General features: G+C 41.7%; 1 protein-coding gene across 1 annotated transcript; it reads left to right on the top strand.

The window, feature by feature from the left end:
- Positions 1–957: 957 nt before the first annotated feature.
- On the top strand, positions 958–11,045 carry atg4da (autophagy related 4D, cysteine peptidase a). The gene is made up of 11 exons (XM_086034163.1): positions 958–1,301; positions 2,611–2,881; positions 3,012–3,095; positions 4,761–4,934; positions 5,837–6,188; positions 6,292–6,356; positions 6,459–6,610; positions 6,698–6,776; positions 8,901–8,977; positions 9,192–9,311; positions 10,085–11,045. Exons 2-11 carry the CDS (start codon positions 2,665–2,667, stop codon positions 10,262–10,264), a joined length of 1,500 nt encoding a protein of 499 aa, XP_085890289.1. The 5' UTR covers positions 958–1,301; positions 2,611–2,664; the 3' UTR covers positions 10,265–11,045.
- Positions 11,046–12,100: the final 1,055 nt, after the last annotated feature.

The raw sequence follows: 12,100 nt of genomic DNA, 5'->3' as shown, positions 1-12,100 counted from the left end.
TGTGATAGACACCTGAAGTGCAGTGAGTGGAATAAAATGTGGAGAGTTGTTCCGGAATGTGTAACCTTGTTATGTTGTGTACAGTATAGCTTATCACATTTGACAATCTTAAAACACAGTAAAATGATTCTCAAATTGTGGTATGAGTATCACTAGTGGTATGAAGGCTCCCACCGTGAAAGCATCCCTGATTGAAAAGTGAAAACTGCGCATTTATTTTAATTTAAAAAAATTTGTACTGTAAATTCATTAAGTTCATTTTTATTTTTACTTTTAGTGCAAAACATTTGCATTTAATCGTTTAGAAATTAATTTTAAAAAATGTGTACTCTAAATGTATTAAGTTCATTTTTATTTTAACTTTTAGTGCAAAACATTTGCATTTAATCGTTTAGAAATTAATTCATTATATATGATATTTCATTTATTCAGATACAAATTTCATTTCTGCTCGCCAGTCAACCGCAGGGTGCATGCAAATTACAATTAAAGGAATCCCTGTATTGATATACAGTATAGGCTTACTAAAGTAAATTTTGGAGTTGGCGGGTTACTAAAATATACAAAACATGTAGCCTGTCGCCTTTACCCATCCATTCTCTATCGCACTTGTTCTGATTACAGAGGCGGATGAGCTGGAGATGACACTGGGTGAGAGGTCGGGTCCACCTTTCACACTCACACTTCCGGCCAATTTGCTTTCCAATTGACCTAACATTCGTGGTTTTGGATTGTGAGTGGGAATCCGGACAAAAGCACACATGTAAACATAGCAGTGAGCACAGGAATGTCACAGCCGAGATTCGAAAAGAGACTGTCAACTGTGAGGCGCACGAACCACTAGTCCGGCGTGCTGCCACAACAACCTTTCCACGCGTATTTCAAACGTGACTCTTGGGGGGGCCAATAGGAGAACAGTATGACTTTCCTCCAATCACTTTACACGGAGTCTTCCTCAACCAATCGCATTGGGTTCAGTAGAGCCATCAGGAAGTGTGTTTTCTCAAGGAAGAACATCTTCCCCTTGAATCGGTGCTTTTCTGTTGAACTGTCTGTAAAGTCAGTTTTGTTTTCAATCGGCAAACACGGATCGTGGCATAAGTAGTTTTTTTTTTTTGTTGGAAGGGTACGGTGAGTCCGGCTTGACCGCGATCTCGCTTCCGCCGGCAATGCTAATGCTAATATCGCCTATCTTTAGCAAGCCAATAACACAGCGAATTAAACAGCACTAAAAGAGGCAATGAGCGAGAAAGGAAATCAGCACAATGAGCCTACGTACTATTGATCGAGCAGTCTAACAGGTATGTATAGACCTTAGTTAAAGCGAGCTAAGATGTATGTTTCATCTATTCACGTTCAATGTGTAAATAGTGATCTAGGCGTCACCGGATGACGTAATTGCTTGGCTGGATTATGTCCTTGTTGAAATGTGGCGCCGGTTTGTAAAATTGATAACTAAAATCTATATCCATGTTTGCTGTAAAATGGCTAAAAGATCTGTATGCCCAGTTTAGTGGGAAACAGTTATGTTCGCTCTGCAGTCAAATGACAGTCTCGTGGTTCCTTCAAGCTCTCATCTATCTGATGTGCCTTGTTGGGGAAGTCAAGACTCACAGCAATTTACTGTGGGTCCCCATTGTTGTGCAATGTTGTGGTCGACAGGATGACTTGAGTTAGCATTGAAACTGTTGATGTTGCTCCCATTCACACTTTGTTCCTGGAAGTGACAATAATAGCGCAGCCAACATTAGTAAGTTTACATAAGTATGGACTAAAAACCCTGCGTCGCAATTGCACTTTTGTACCTGCTTGCGGCTCAAATAATTTGTTACAAATTTGTAACTCATTAACAGATTATTGAGGTAAAACTCACCTAATATATGCTGCTAACCATGTCGTCAAAGTCCAGTTGGCATACACAAAACCGCATCTTCGTGATTATGAATGAGCTAACTGAAAATAAAGTTGAAATAATACGAGCATAGAGTTTATTTTAACAATTGCAAAATGAACAATTGCATGTCTTCGTTTATTTCACACAGATGCAACTTACACAAATGCTGCATGCTTTGGACATGCTTTTCTTTAGCTGGAATTGGGGCCTCCGTCAAGGTGGAGGAACCGTTGAACAGTTCCAAATATTTGTCAGTGTTTGCACAAAATCTTCAAGTTCCTACTCAAGAGGAAAAAAAAATATCAAGGAAAATGCTACTACAACCACAAAATTGTATTTGAAGATCAGAGGCTCTTGTGACGTTTGTATGCTGCTTCCCATTTGACTCGTTTGAGTGTGATTGTTTATTCTAAACACAGCCGCATTCCCAGTTACCACAGGGTGTGTATACTTGTGCAACCACTTGAAAAAAAAAAGCTAAATTATTTATCTTTGGTAACCTTTTTTGTTAATCACAACCACCAAGCATTTCCAGACTGTAGCTGGAATGTTTTATATTTGTACATTTTATAGCTCACGTTTCAAGTAGTTTACCCGCGCATGTTGTTTGAAACAATTCACATTCAAAAGCCTCTAGGCTAACGGATCTGGATTAGTACAAAGGGTAAATAGTTAACGCTTCCTTCCACCCTCTTCATCTTTTGTCCCCTCCCTAGTTGTTCTGTGTTGCAATGAGGCACTCCAGAGTTGAGCTCTGACCGCTGCGGGCCATGAACTCAGTTTCCCCCAACGCGGTGCAGTACGCGGGCAGCGTGATGCACAGTGAGCTGGTGGAGGGCCGCAGGCCGCAGGCCCCGGCGCAGCAGGGCGGCTTTGGACTCAGAACTCCGCAGAGTCCAGATCCCAGCAAAGAAGCAAGCGGAGAGCCCGAGGAGATAGATAAACTCAAAGCCAAATTAATGTCAGCGTGGAACAACGTCAAATATGGTTTGTTGAAAATAAACGTCATTTATCCGTCTGTGGTGTGGGACAACCCTCGATGACGAAGAGTGTAAACGTTTCCGATCTGTTGTGTTCGAGGCCAACTTTATCCTACGCATTTTTTTTCCCCGTTTAGGTTGGACTGTGAAATCAAAGACCACCTTCAATAAGAGCTCGCCGGTCACTGTGCTGGGGCACTCCTATCTGCTCAACGGTGAAGGTAACCCATCAATCATCCATTCTTCCGTTTTCCACACGGCTTATCCTGTTCAGGGTCGCAGGGTAACAACGTACAAAGCATAGAACGATACATTCAAGTTAGTTATCCCAGATGGCTTTGAGCAAGAGGCGGGACCGGTCACAAGCCAATCGCAAGGAACGTATAGACGAGCGTCCACGTTCACACCTATGGACAATTTAGAGTTGTCTTGATTTGACAGGAAGCCGTAGGACTCAGGAGAATACCCGCAGAAGCATGTGGAGAACATTCAAACTCCACACAGGGAGGCAGGGACCCATATTTGAACCCACAACCTCAGAACTGTGAGGTAGATGTCCTACTCACTAAGTGTCCTTTCTATGTTATCAATCGGTCAACACCTATTTGTATAGGACTTTTTATACCTTTTACTTAGGGGAAGTCAGCATCTTTTTTTCCAAGAACACGTTCTATGCTAGAGCACTAGTTGAAATAAGGCATTCTGATAAATACTGCGTTTGTGGAAAAAGGGTTAATCCACCTGATTTTAGCCCTCTCTGGGGGCGGCCATTTTGTCACTTCTGTCGACTGAAAATGACATCACCACTGCTCAGGGCTCAGGTAACGACCAATCACGACTGACCTGTTTTCTGAAGCTGAGCCGCGATTGGTCGTTACCTGAGCCCTGAGCACTTGTGATGTCATCTTCGGTCGACAGAACTGACAAAATGGCCGCCCCCCTGTGACTGCTAAAAATTGGTGGATTTTGCGGCTTGACTCATATTCCACAAACGCAATATTAATCACAATGCTGTGTTTCAGCCTACTGGGAACATATTCTTGAAAAAAAAAATGTTTGTGTTTATTGCCCCACTTTAAACAAAAAAGGATGAAAAAAGGCACACCCACAGGGTTTTAAGGGCAAAGAAAGACAAACATGTCAGGAAACACCACTAGTCATCAAGGCGTAAACACTTGAGGCTTGGTCTTGTGATCTAGTATAATGGGACCTTATTGGAAAATAGCACGGCGAAAAAAAACTGGACACGTACCGTGCGGCTCACAAGACCAAATATCCTTTCCAGGATGCTGCTTGACCTCTGATTTGTTTTAAAAATGCATTTTCACATAGGCAAGACTGTCAAAGGAATGATCTGTGTTTTTACACCGTCTCGTCCGTAACATGTCAGAAAATGAACAATAATGTTGACATTGTTTCCCAAAGTGAAAGCAGATGTTTGCTAATGTTGTGTTTTGATTCAACCCAAAGATAACCAGTCTGCTTTCATGGAGGACTACCAAAATTAGACAATATTTCCTGCTGGGAGGCTAAAATTGTGAAGATTTGGACGTTAGAATTAAACAAGGTCTCTAAACGATGAATCAATTATCAAAAGTAATTCTCGATTCATTTCACAATTGATTAGTTGTTGATTAATCAATAAATCGTTGCACTGCTAAAATGAGTCGAATATAAAAAGAGAAACATCTTAGCGTTCATGTCAACAATGCCCCCTCGCTGGAATGTTGTCATATCAAAAGTAACGTGACTGAAAAGCTCTGAGCGTCTCATCTGATCAAATGCATTCCACAGACGGAAAAACATGCTTCTGCTGTCATGATAAACATGGCGTCGCCACAAGCATGTACACATTCTTCTTCCTTCTTCTCCCCCGTGTGTTTCAGAGCAAGTGGAGCGCTTCCGCCTGGCGTTTGTGTCCAGGCTGTGGCTGACATACAGACGGGAGTTCCCCCAGTTGGAGGGTTCCAGTTGGACCACCGACTGTGGCTGGGGCTGCATGCTGCGCAGCGGCCAGATGCTGCTGGCTCAGGGCTTGCTGGTCCATCTGATGCCCCGAGGTTTGGCTCTCAAGTCGATTTTGCTCACCTTTTCTAAATGTTATAATAAATAAACAAATACATCTCGGACAGTGTCCGTCACGACTGAGCGTCCTTATCTTTTTAAAGGCAGGTGATTGGATCTCATTACATGTATTGGTGGACCAAAGGTTCTAATCAGTTAGTATTAGTGCTGTTAAACGATTACAATTTTAAAACGAATTAATCGCAAATTTTTCCATAATTAATCGCGATTAATCATATTTTTCAACTACATTTTTTTACAAAGCTTGAAACCGATATTTCAGTTTCTTGGAATTAATTTGGGAAAATAAATGTAAAGTATATTTTGATTCAAAGATTATTCTAATAGCTTTCTTTGATCCTTGAATACGATTCTTTTCAAGATTTTGATCCGACGTGAGACTGACTGTTTTCTGCTGTTTTCCGGTGTCTATTGTATATAGTATTTTGTGTTTTAATTTAATGCTTTCACTTGTTATATTATTGCTGTTTTGTTGTTGTAATGTAGAGTGCTTTGTTGTAGCTGTTATGAAACGCGCTATCAAAATAAAGTATTGTATTGTAAAAACCACAACAGTTCAACAATACACCAAAGACGTAAAACAAATTTGGTATTTGAATTTGGCTTTTCAAAGTGTGCAAATTATTTTGGATTTCTCCAATGAGCCGTCGAGCAACCTTTTAAAGTAAAACTACGTAAAAGTCCGTCTTTGCGACAGTGACTCCTCTAAGTTGGGAAGCTGCCACATGAAGTAAATAAAACTGAGTTAACTGAGTTAATTATGTTTAGTGCGTTGTAAAATTTAAATTAATCTCCATAGTTAATGCTTTAACTTTGACAGCCCTAGTTAGTATACATTTGCTTTGTTGCTAAGACAAGCATTATGTGTGTTGTCAAGACTGGACTTGGCCAGATGCTCAGCAGTTAACAGACGTCGACTTTGAAGCGCTGCGAATACGCTCACCGGTGCGCCTCGGTGGGGTTCCCATCCCCTCTTTCGGCTCTCCACGAGGGTCTGGCACCCCCGAGAAGACGCCGCCAAGCAATCTGATGCCGAATGGCAGCCAGACGAAAAGGTTTGAATGCCCACAGAATCGACAAGCCGAGCCCGTCCACCAAAAATTGCTCACCTGGTTCGGGGATCAACCGCCAACACCTTTTGGGGTGCACCAGCTGGTGGCAATAGGGAGGAGTTCTGGAAAGAAGGCCGGGGACTGGTACGGCCCGTCCATAGTAGCACACATACTGCGGTAAGGCTCAGCTGCGTCGCGAAACTGGTCCGAAATTTAGATTTGCCGTCAGATTTGAATGTGTCGAATTTTTTTTTATTTTTTTTTATTTTTTTTTTTTTAGGAAAGCTGTAGCTACCACTACCGTTCTTCACAACCTGGCTGTGTATGTTGCTCAGGATTGTACAGGTGACACTTTGACTTCCCAAAGTCTGCTTATTAAATCTCTTGCGAACAAATGTCGAAAGTGATGAGCATCCTTTTCCTTATCAAGTTTGTGTTCTATTTCAGTGTACAAGGAGGACGTAGCACATCTGTGTGAGCCGCCACTCAGCCACACTCCCGCAGAACCAGACAAGCAGGCCTGGATGTCAGTCATCATCCTGGTGCCTGTCCGCCTGGGTGGGGAGGCCCTCAACCCGTCTTACATTGAATGCGTCAAGGTGGGATTCTTTGCCGGAGCCTCTTTCGGTAGTAGTCATTGCACAAGTTCACGTTCAAAAGCATTTTTTTTTATTTTTTATTTCCAGAACATCCTAAAGCTGGAATGTTGCATTGGAATCATTGGAGGCAAACCAAAGCACTCACTCTACTTTGTTGGCTTCCAAGGTGAGAACCAGCTTCTTTCTGCGGGGGGGCAAATGTTCGCCAGACATTGCCTGTACTTTGTTTATGAAAGTAAACTTTCTATGTACTGTATAATTGGCTGGGCGATTTTGCCTAAAAAAAAAAAAAATCTGATTCTTTTCACCAAAACTCGATTTAAATTTTTTTTTTTTTTTTTTTAAGAAAAGAAAAAGAAAACTCAAAACACCTGCTTCTACTATTTCAAACACTCTACATCAGCAAACATTTTCCTTTCACAATTAAAGTGCAAAATGTCTGCCTTCAATAAAAGACTTCTGGAAAGAAATGAAACACATTGAAATAGATTAGATAGATGTGCAAACTTGGAACTTTTAACTTTAAACTTTACAAGTTTAAAGGATAAACAGTGCTACTTGTAACACGTAATAATATAAGATCACAACAAACAACATTTTTACTGAGGTACAAAACCTGAGGTCTGTGCTAATATGTGTGTTGATTTAATTATTTTTCAAATCATCCGCAACAAAAATTTCGAATGAATCCAAAAAATCGATATATCGCCCAGTAGGGCTGCACGATATTGGAAAAACAAGCATTATGCGATATGAATGTTGACTATAGCAATATCGATATTATTGCGATATATAACATGTACCTAAACAAATGACATTTTTACTATCTAATGAAAGAAGTCATTTTTTCATGCGGCAAAATAAGCAATCAATCAATTTGTTCTTAGTCAATTAACTGTAATTCCCCTATAATCTCCAACTATTGGGTGGCGATGCGCATTTAAGTTTGCAACCGAGTAGTCAAATTCAGATAAAAGCATAAAATTCCATAAGAAACTTATTACATGTCTTTGCGATACGCATGCGATACGCATATTGCATGAGCTACTATCGCGATATCGATTTATTATTTTTTGCGATATATTATGCCGCCCTATCGCCCAGGCCTACTGGCAACCAATCCGGGGTGCATTCCAAATGATTTGGAATAGGATGGACGATGCTGGACGATATCTGCATCCTCCATAAGTGCCGTTCCATTTTTTTGGTTGCTTTTGCCGTCATTATATTACTTTTATGAGCAGAACCTGACGGAGCGCACGCCTGCCCTCTCTTTTGTCTTCATGCTAAACTCGCTTGTTGAGGGTTAGTCATCTGAACGTGTCGTCAAGTTAAATATTTTCAAAAGAAACACACTCTGTTTGCAGTGGGATGATCACTTCTAAAAACGCCTTTGGGGAAACCTCTGCAGGTTTATGACCCAAACTGCTGCTGTTTAACTGCTTTTGTTGCCATGGCTTACAAATCTCTCTGTAATTACTTTCCGGCATTCAGGGGATTGGAATGAAGGCCTTTAAGAGTTCTTCAGAAAGTTCTGAGCTTGTGTTTCCCTGTCGTTTTCCATTTCAAGGCAGTAATGTTCTCCGAGGAAAGGTGCAATAGCAGATGATTGCGATCTCTGCTCTTTCGCCAACACACCAGTTAAGACTGAACAGCAAACAAACAACTGGACACAATTGGAATGTTACATGGGCATAGTCATAAACGTTTGGACCATGTCCCGTAAACATATTTTTTTTCATGAATATCTTCTATGCAAGCTCACTAGTTTAAACAAGACATTCTGATAAATATAGCGTTTGTGGAATAAGAGTTTTAATCCACTCGTTTTTAGCCATCTCTGGGGGCGGCCATTTTGTCACTTGTCGACTGGAAATGACATCACAACTGTTCACAACGACCAATCACAGCTCAGATTTAGAAAACGGATCAGCCGTGATTGGTTGTTGTGAGCAGTTGTGATGTCATTTTCAGTCGACAGAACACAAAATGGCCGCCCACACAGATGGCTAAAAACCAGTGGATTAACTACTGGGCCTGCTGTGAACATATTCTTGAAAAAAAATATGTTTGGGTCGACTTCCGCTTTATTTTGGAAACGCACAACAGTAGTTAACTGTTCCCTTAGGGTCAGTAACACCGCAGTTTTTGAACAGGAAATACACAAATTCAGCGAAAAAAATATTACGAGAATGCCGTGGAAAGAAACGCGTCCGTCAAGCTCTCGGAAAATGTTCTGGACGTTACCACTGTCCGCGGCGATGACGTGTCCTCGCTTGCCGTTTCCCAGATGAGCAGTTGCTGTATTTGGACCCTCACTACTGCCAACCTGTGGTGGACGTCACTCAAGTCAACTTTCCACTCGAGGTCGGTTGCACGCCGCCTCTTACATCACAGTACGGCTTGCGTGTCCGCCACGCTGCTTTCAGGCCGTCTGGATTTGTATTTCCTCTTTTCTGATCCCTATCAGACTGAGACCAATGTGATTTTCACACTCACTTGTTAAAAGTGTGACCAATAACATGTTTAATTACGCACTGCGGTTTATCTCCCTTCCCCCCACCCCCATGTCTTCATTTAGTCCTTCCACTGCAGTTCTCCCAAAAAGATGCCCTTCACTCGAATGGATCCAAGCTGCACCATCGGCTTTTACGCCAGGAACAAGAAAGACTTTGAGTCTTTATGTTCTGCTGTCACTTTGGTAAGTCGAAAAGCCTTTAACGGCCATGCAACTTTTCGCCCTTTTCACGCCGCCTTTCTGCCAAATTGGTACAGCTGGCACTTATTCGCCTGTCAGAGAGAATTTGCCTAAGTTGGGAGATTGCCGTGCTTGTGAGTACACACAGCTGTTGTGGCTTCACTCATTTAGATAATTAATAGTATGGGATAGTGACATTTGTTTTCAACAGAAAGCACTTTGGGCAGCGAATCAGGTACAGCAACATGATGTTTTTGGGGTTTTTTTGTGCTGAAGGGAGAAAATGTCTATTTAATTTTATTTACTCAGAAAGACGGGAGGACACTATTTGAGGAAATACTTAAGCTATTTAAAGCAGAATGACTAACAGTCTCTGCTAGTTTATGTTTGGGGAAACACTTTTGGACAGTTGTGCACACATTGTAACAATCAAACAAAAGACTATAATCCCTTATTTGCGAAGATCGTTTTTGCAGCATCATGAAGCCAAAAGTCACAAGCGCAATCTCCCAAGTTATTGTTTCTTCAAAAATAATGATGAGCTTTTTTTTGTAGTAGTTAATTAGGCTGGAATATGAAAGTTCTGCCACTGGCAAAATAGAACGTTCAATAACAGTAACACACACAATGACACACTCAAGTTGGCAACCCTTTCACCCTCCAGTACCAAAATGTGAAAATGTTCAACCCCGCACGTCACCTTTTGTCTCCACCACAGAACACAAACCACCACCCAACCCGTGATGACGCTCGACCGGCGTTTGTTTTTCTCGCAGGCCCTGTCGTCGTCCACGGAGAAGTACCCCATCTTCACCTTCGTGGAGGGCCAGAGTCACGACTATGGACTTGAGGCGCACAGCAGTAACCACACTGGCCCCGCGCCGCACATCCTGCCCCCCGCCATGCCCGCCCGGCTCGATAACAGACGAAACAGCGACGAGTTCGTCTTCCTGTGAGACCAGGAGGCGGTGGCGCCCTTTTCGCTCCCGCGACCTGACATGGAAAGAAAAACAACTTCCCCACATGGGTTTTTATAAGCTGACATCAATTCATTTGTCCTTCGTGACAGGCGCAAGTGGATGAGAAGTCACGGATGAAACAAACCTCACACGCCTCGTAGTCGAAACGTCACATTTCCGTGGTCAGGAACAAGCTGTGCTGTCGTGTCTTTGTGTGCGTCTTCTTTACATTTGTAATTTGGCTATTTATCTGATGGCGTCTCGAACTGCCGTACGCTCATGTTAGTCGCGTAGGCGCGAATCACAATTAGCGCACTCGTGATCGCATTCCTCATCTGCCGCTCTTAATTTCACACGAGGGTTTTCCCCGCGATAGCAGCGCTGACGATGGGGCACCTGAGTTCATATCACATTCTGGGTTTCTTTCCTCAGCAGCTGTATTCGCGTCGCTCTTCATGGGGACTGATCAGGGTGGTCGCGTCTAGTCTTTACCTCGTACGTCAAGTTCATTACTACTGAAGGGTTGCACTACTACTGATACTTGTTGTCCTCATTCAAACTAAACACACTGAAATCACTTCATCTGTATATTAGCTCTTTCTGCAGGTTCACACCGGTCAACACTGATGTTTTAAAAAAAAACAAAAAAACACTGAGATAAATTGGTAGTTTGGTTCAAGAAGATTCCATGTTAAAACGGAAATTGAAGGCTATGATAAGATGAGAGATGACAAAGCGCCGCTGTATTAAAGTTTTGTTGATTTCAGACAAAAAGTAATTTGCCGTCTTATTGTATTTGTGTGTGTGTGTATTTATATTTATTTATATGTATCTGCATTTCATTGATTGCTAGGGTACATATATTTCAAATCCTGTTTATGTTGGCTTACTTTACTGCCATGATAGGATACACTGAATGGCCACATTGTTGACTAATCGCCCTTAAGAAAAATGTTTTTATAAAGAGGCAAGTAATGCTCCATTTTAGATTGCATTCATTTATGTAGTTGAATAATGAAAGCACAATATTAGAAACGGCCCACAGTATACTGCAATGCAGTGCGGTTCTACACCACTGAAACCACAATAATAAACATTAATAAATTGAATGTTATTTGGAACTCTGATATTGGATCTTATAGATATTTTATGTGGCTTGTGATCCATTTGGTTGCTATATCACATTACAACTCTGATAATGTGATAAAGAAACAGCTTCCATAATGGAAAGTCATTTTGCACTAACAGTGTACTGTACTTCTATTAACAGACATGTTTCATAGTTACCACCAATATTAGAATACATATGTAGTATCTCACGTATATTGCATAATTTTATTACAATATATAACATCACCGCTCACCTGTTTTCTGGGTTTGGTCACGTGACGTTTGCAAACTGAGCGTGTGGGCACTGTGAAGCCATTTCAGTCGACGGCAGGTGGCAGTACAGGACAAAATGGCAGCCACCTGTTATGGATGTCAGTGCTGTCAAAAACCGGATTTTTCTGCTGAAAGCATATACCACAAACGCAATATTAATCAGAAAATCGTGTTCAGACAAGTGCGGAATATATTGCAAGGGAAATGTTTTACTTGACTTCCGTTTCAAAGGCGTAAATCCATTAAATATTTAACTTATTTAAACATCCAGCGTACAAATATTCGACAAAAAAAACAGTAAGTACGGCGGTAAATCGCGTGACGACATAATCTTGGAGCCGCTGCTCAACTAGTCCTTTGTGCGTCGTTCGTAACGTCGTATGTCGGTTCAGAGGTCTACCTGTGCACTATTCGTCGTTCGCGCTCGCGAACCGCGCCGTGGCTGTCCGC

Source organism: Filicampus tigris, chromosome 6, assembly GCF_054856515.1.
Source record: "Filicampus tigris isolate MCC_2025a chromosome 6, RoL_Ftig_1.0, whole genome shotgun sequence".
Classification (NCBI taxonomy): domain Eukaryota; kingdom Metazoa; phylum Chordata; class Actinopteri; order Syngnathiformes; family Syngnathidae; genus Filicampus; species Filicampus tigris.
This window is presented reverse-complemented; position numbering and strand designations above follow the sequence as displayed.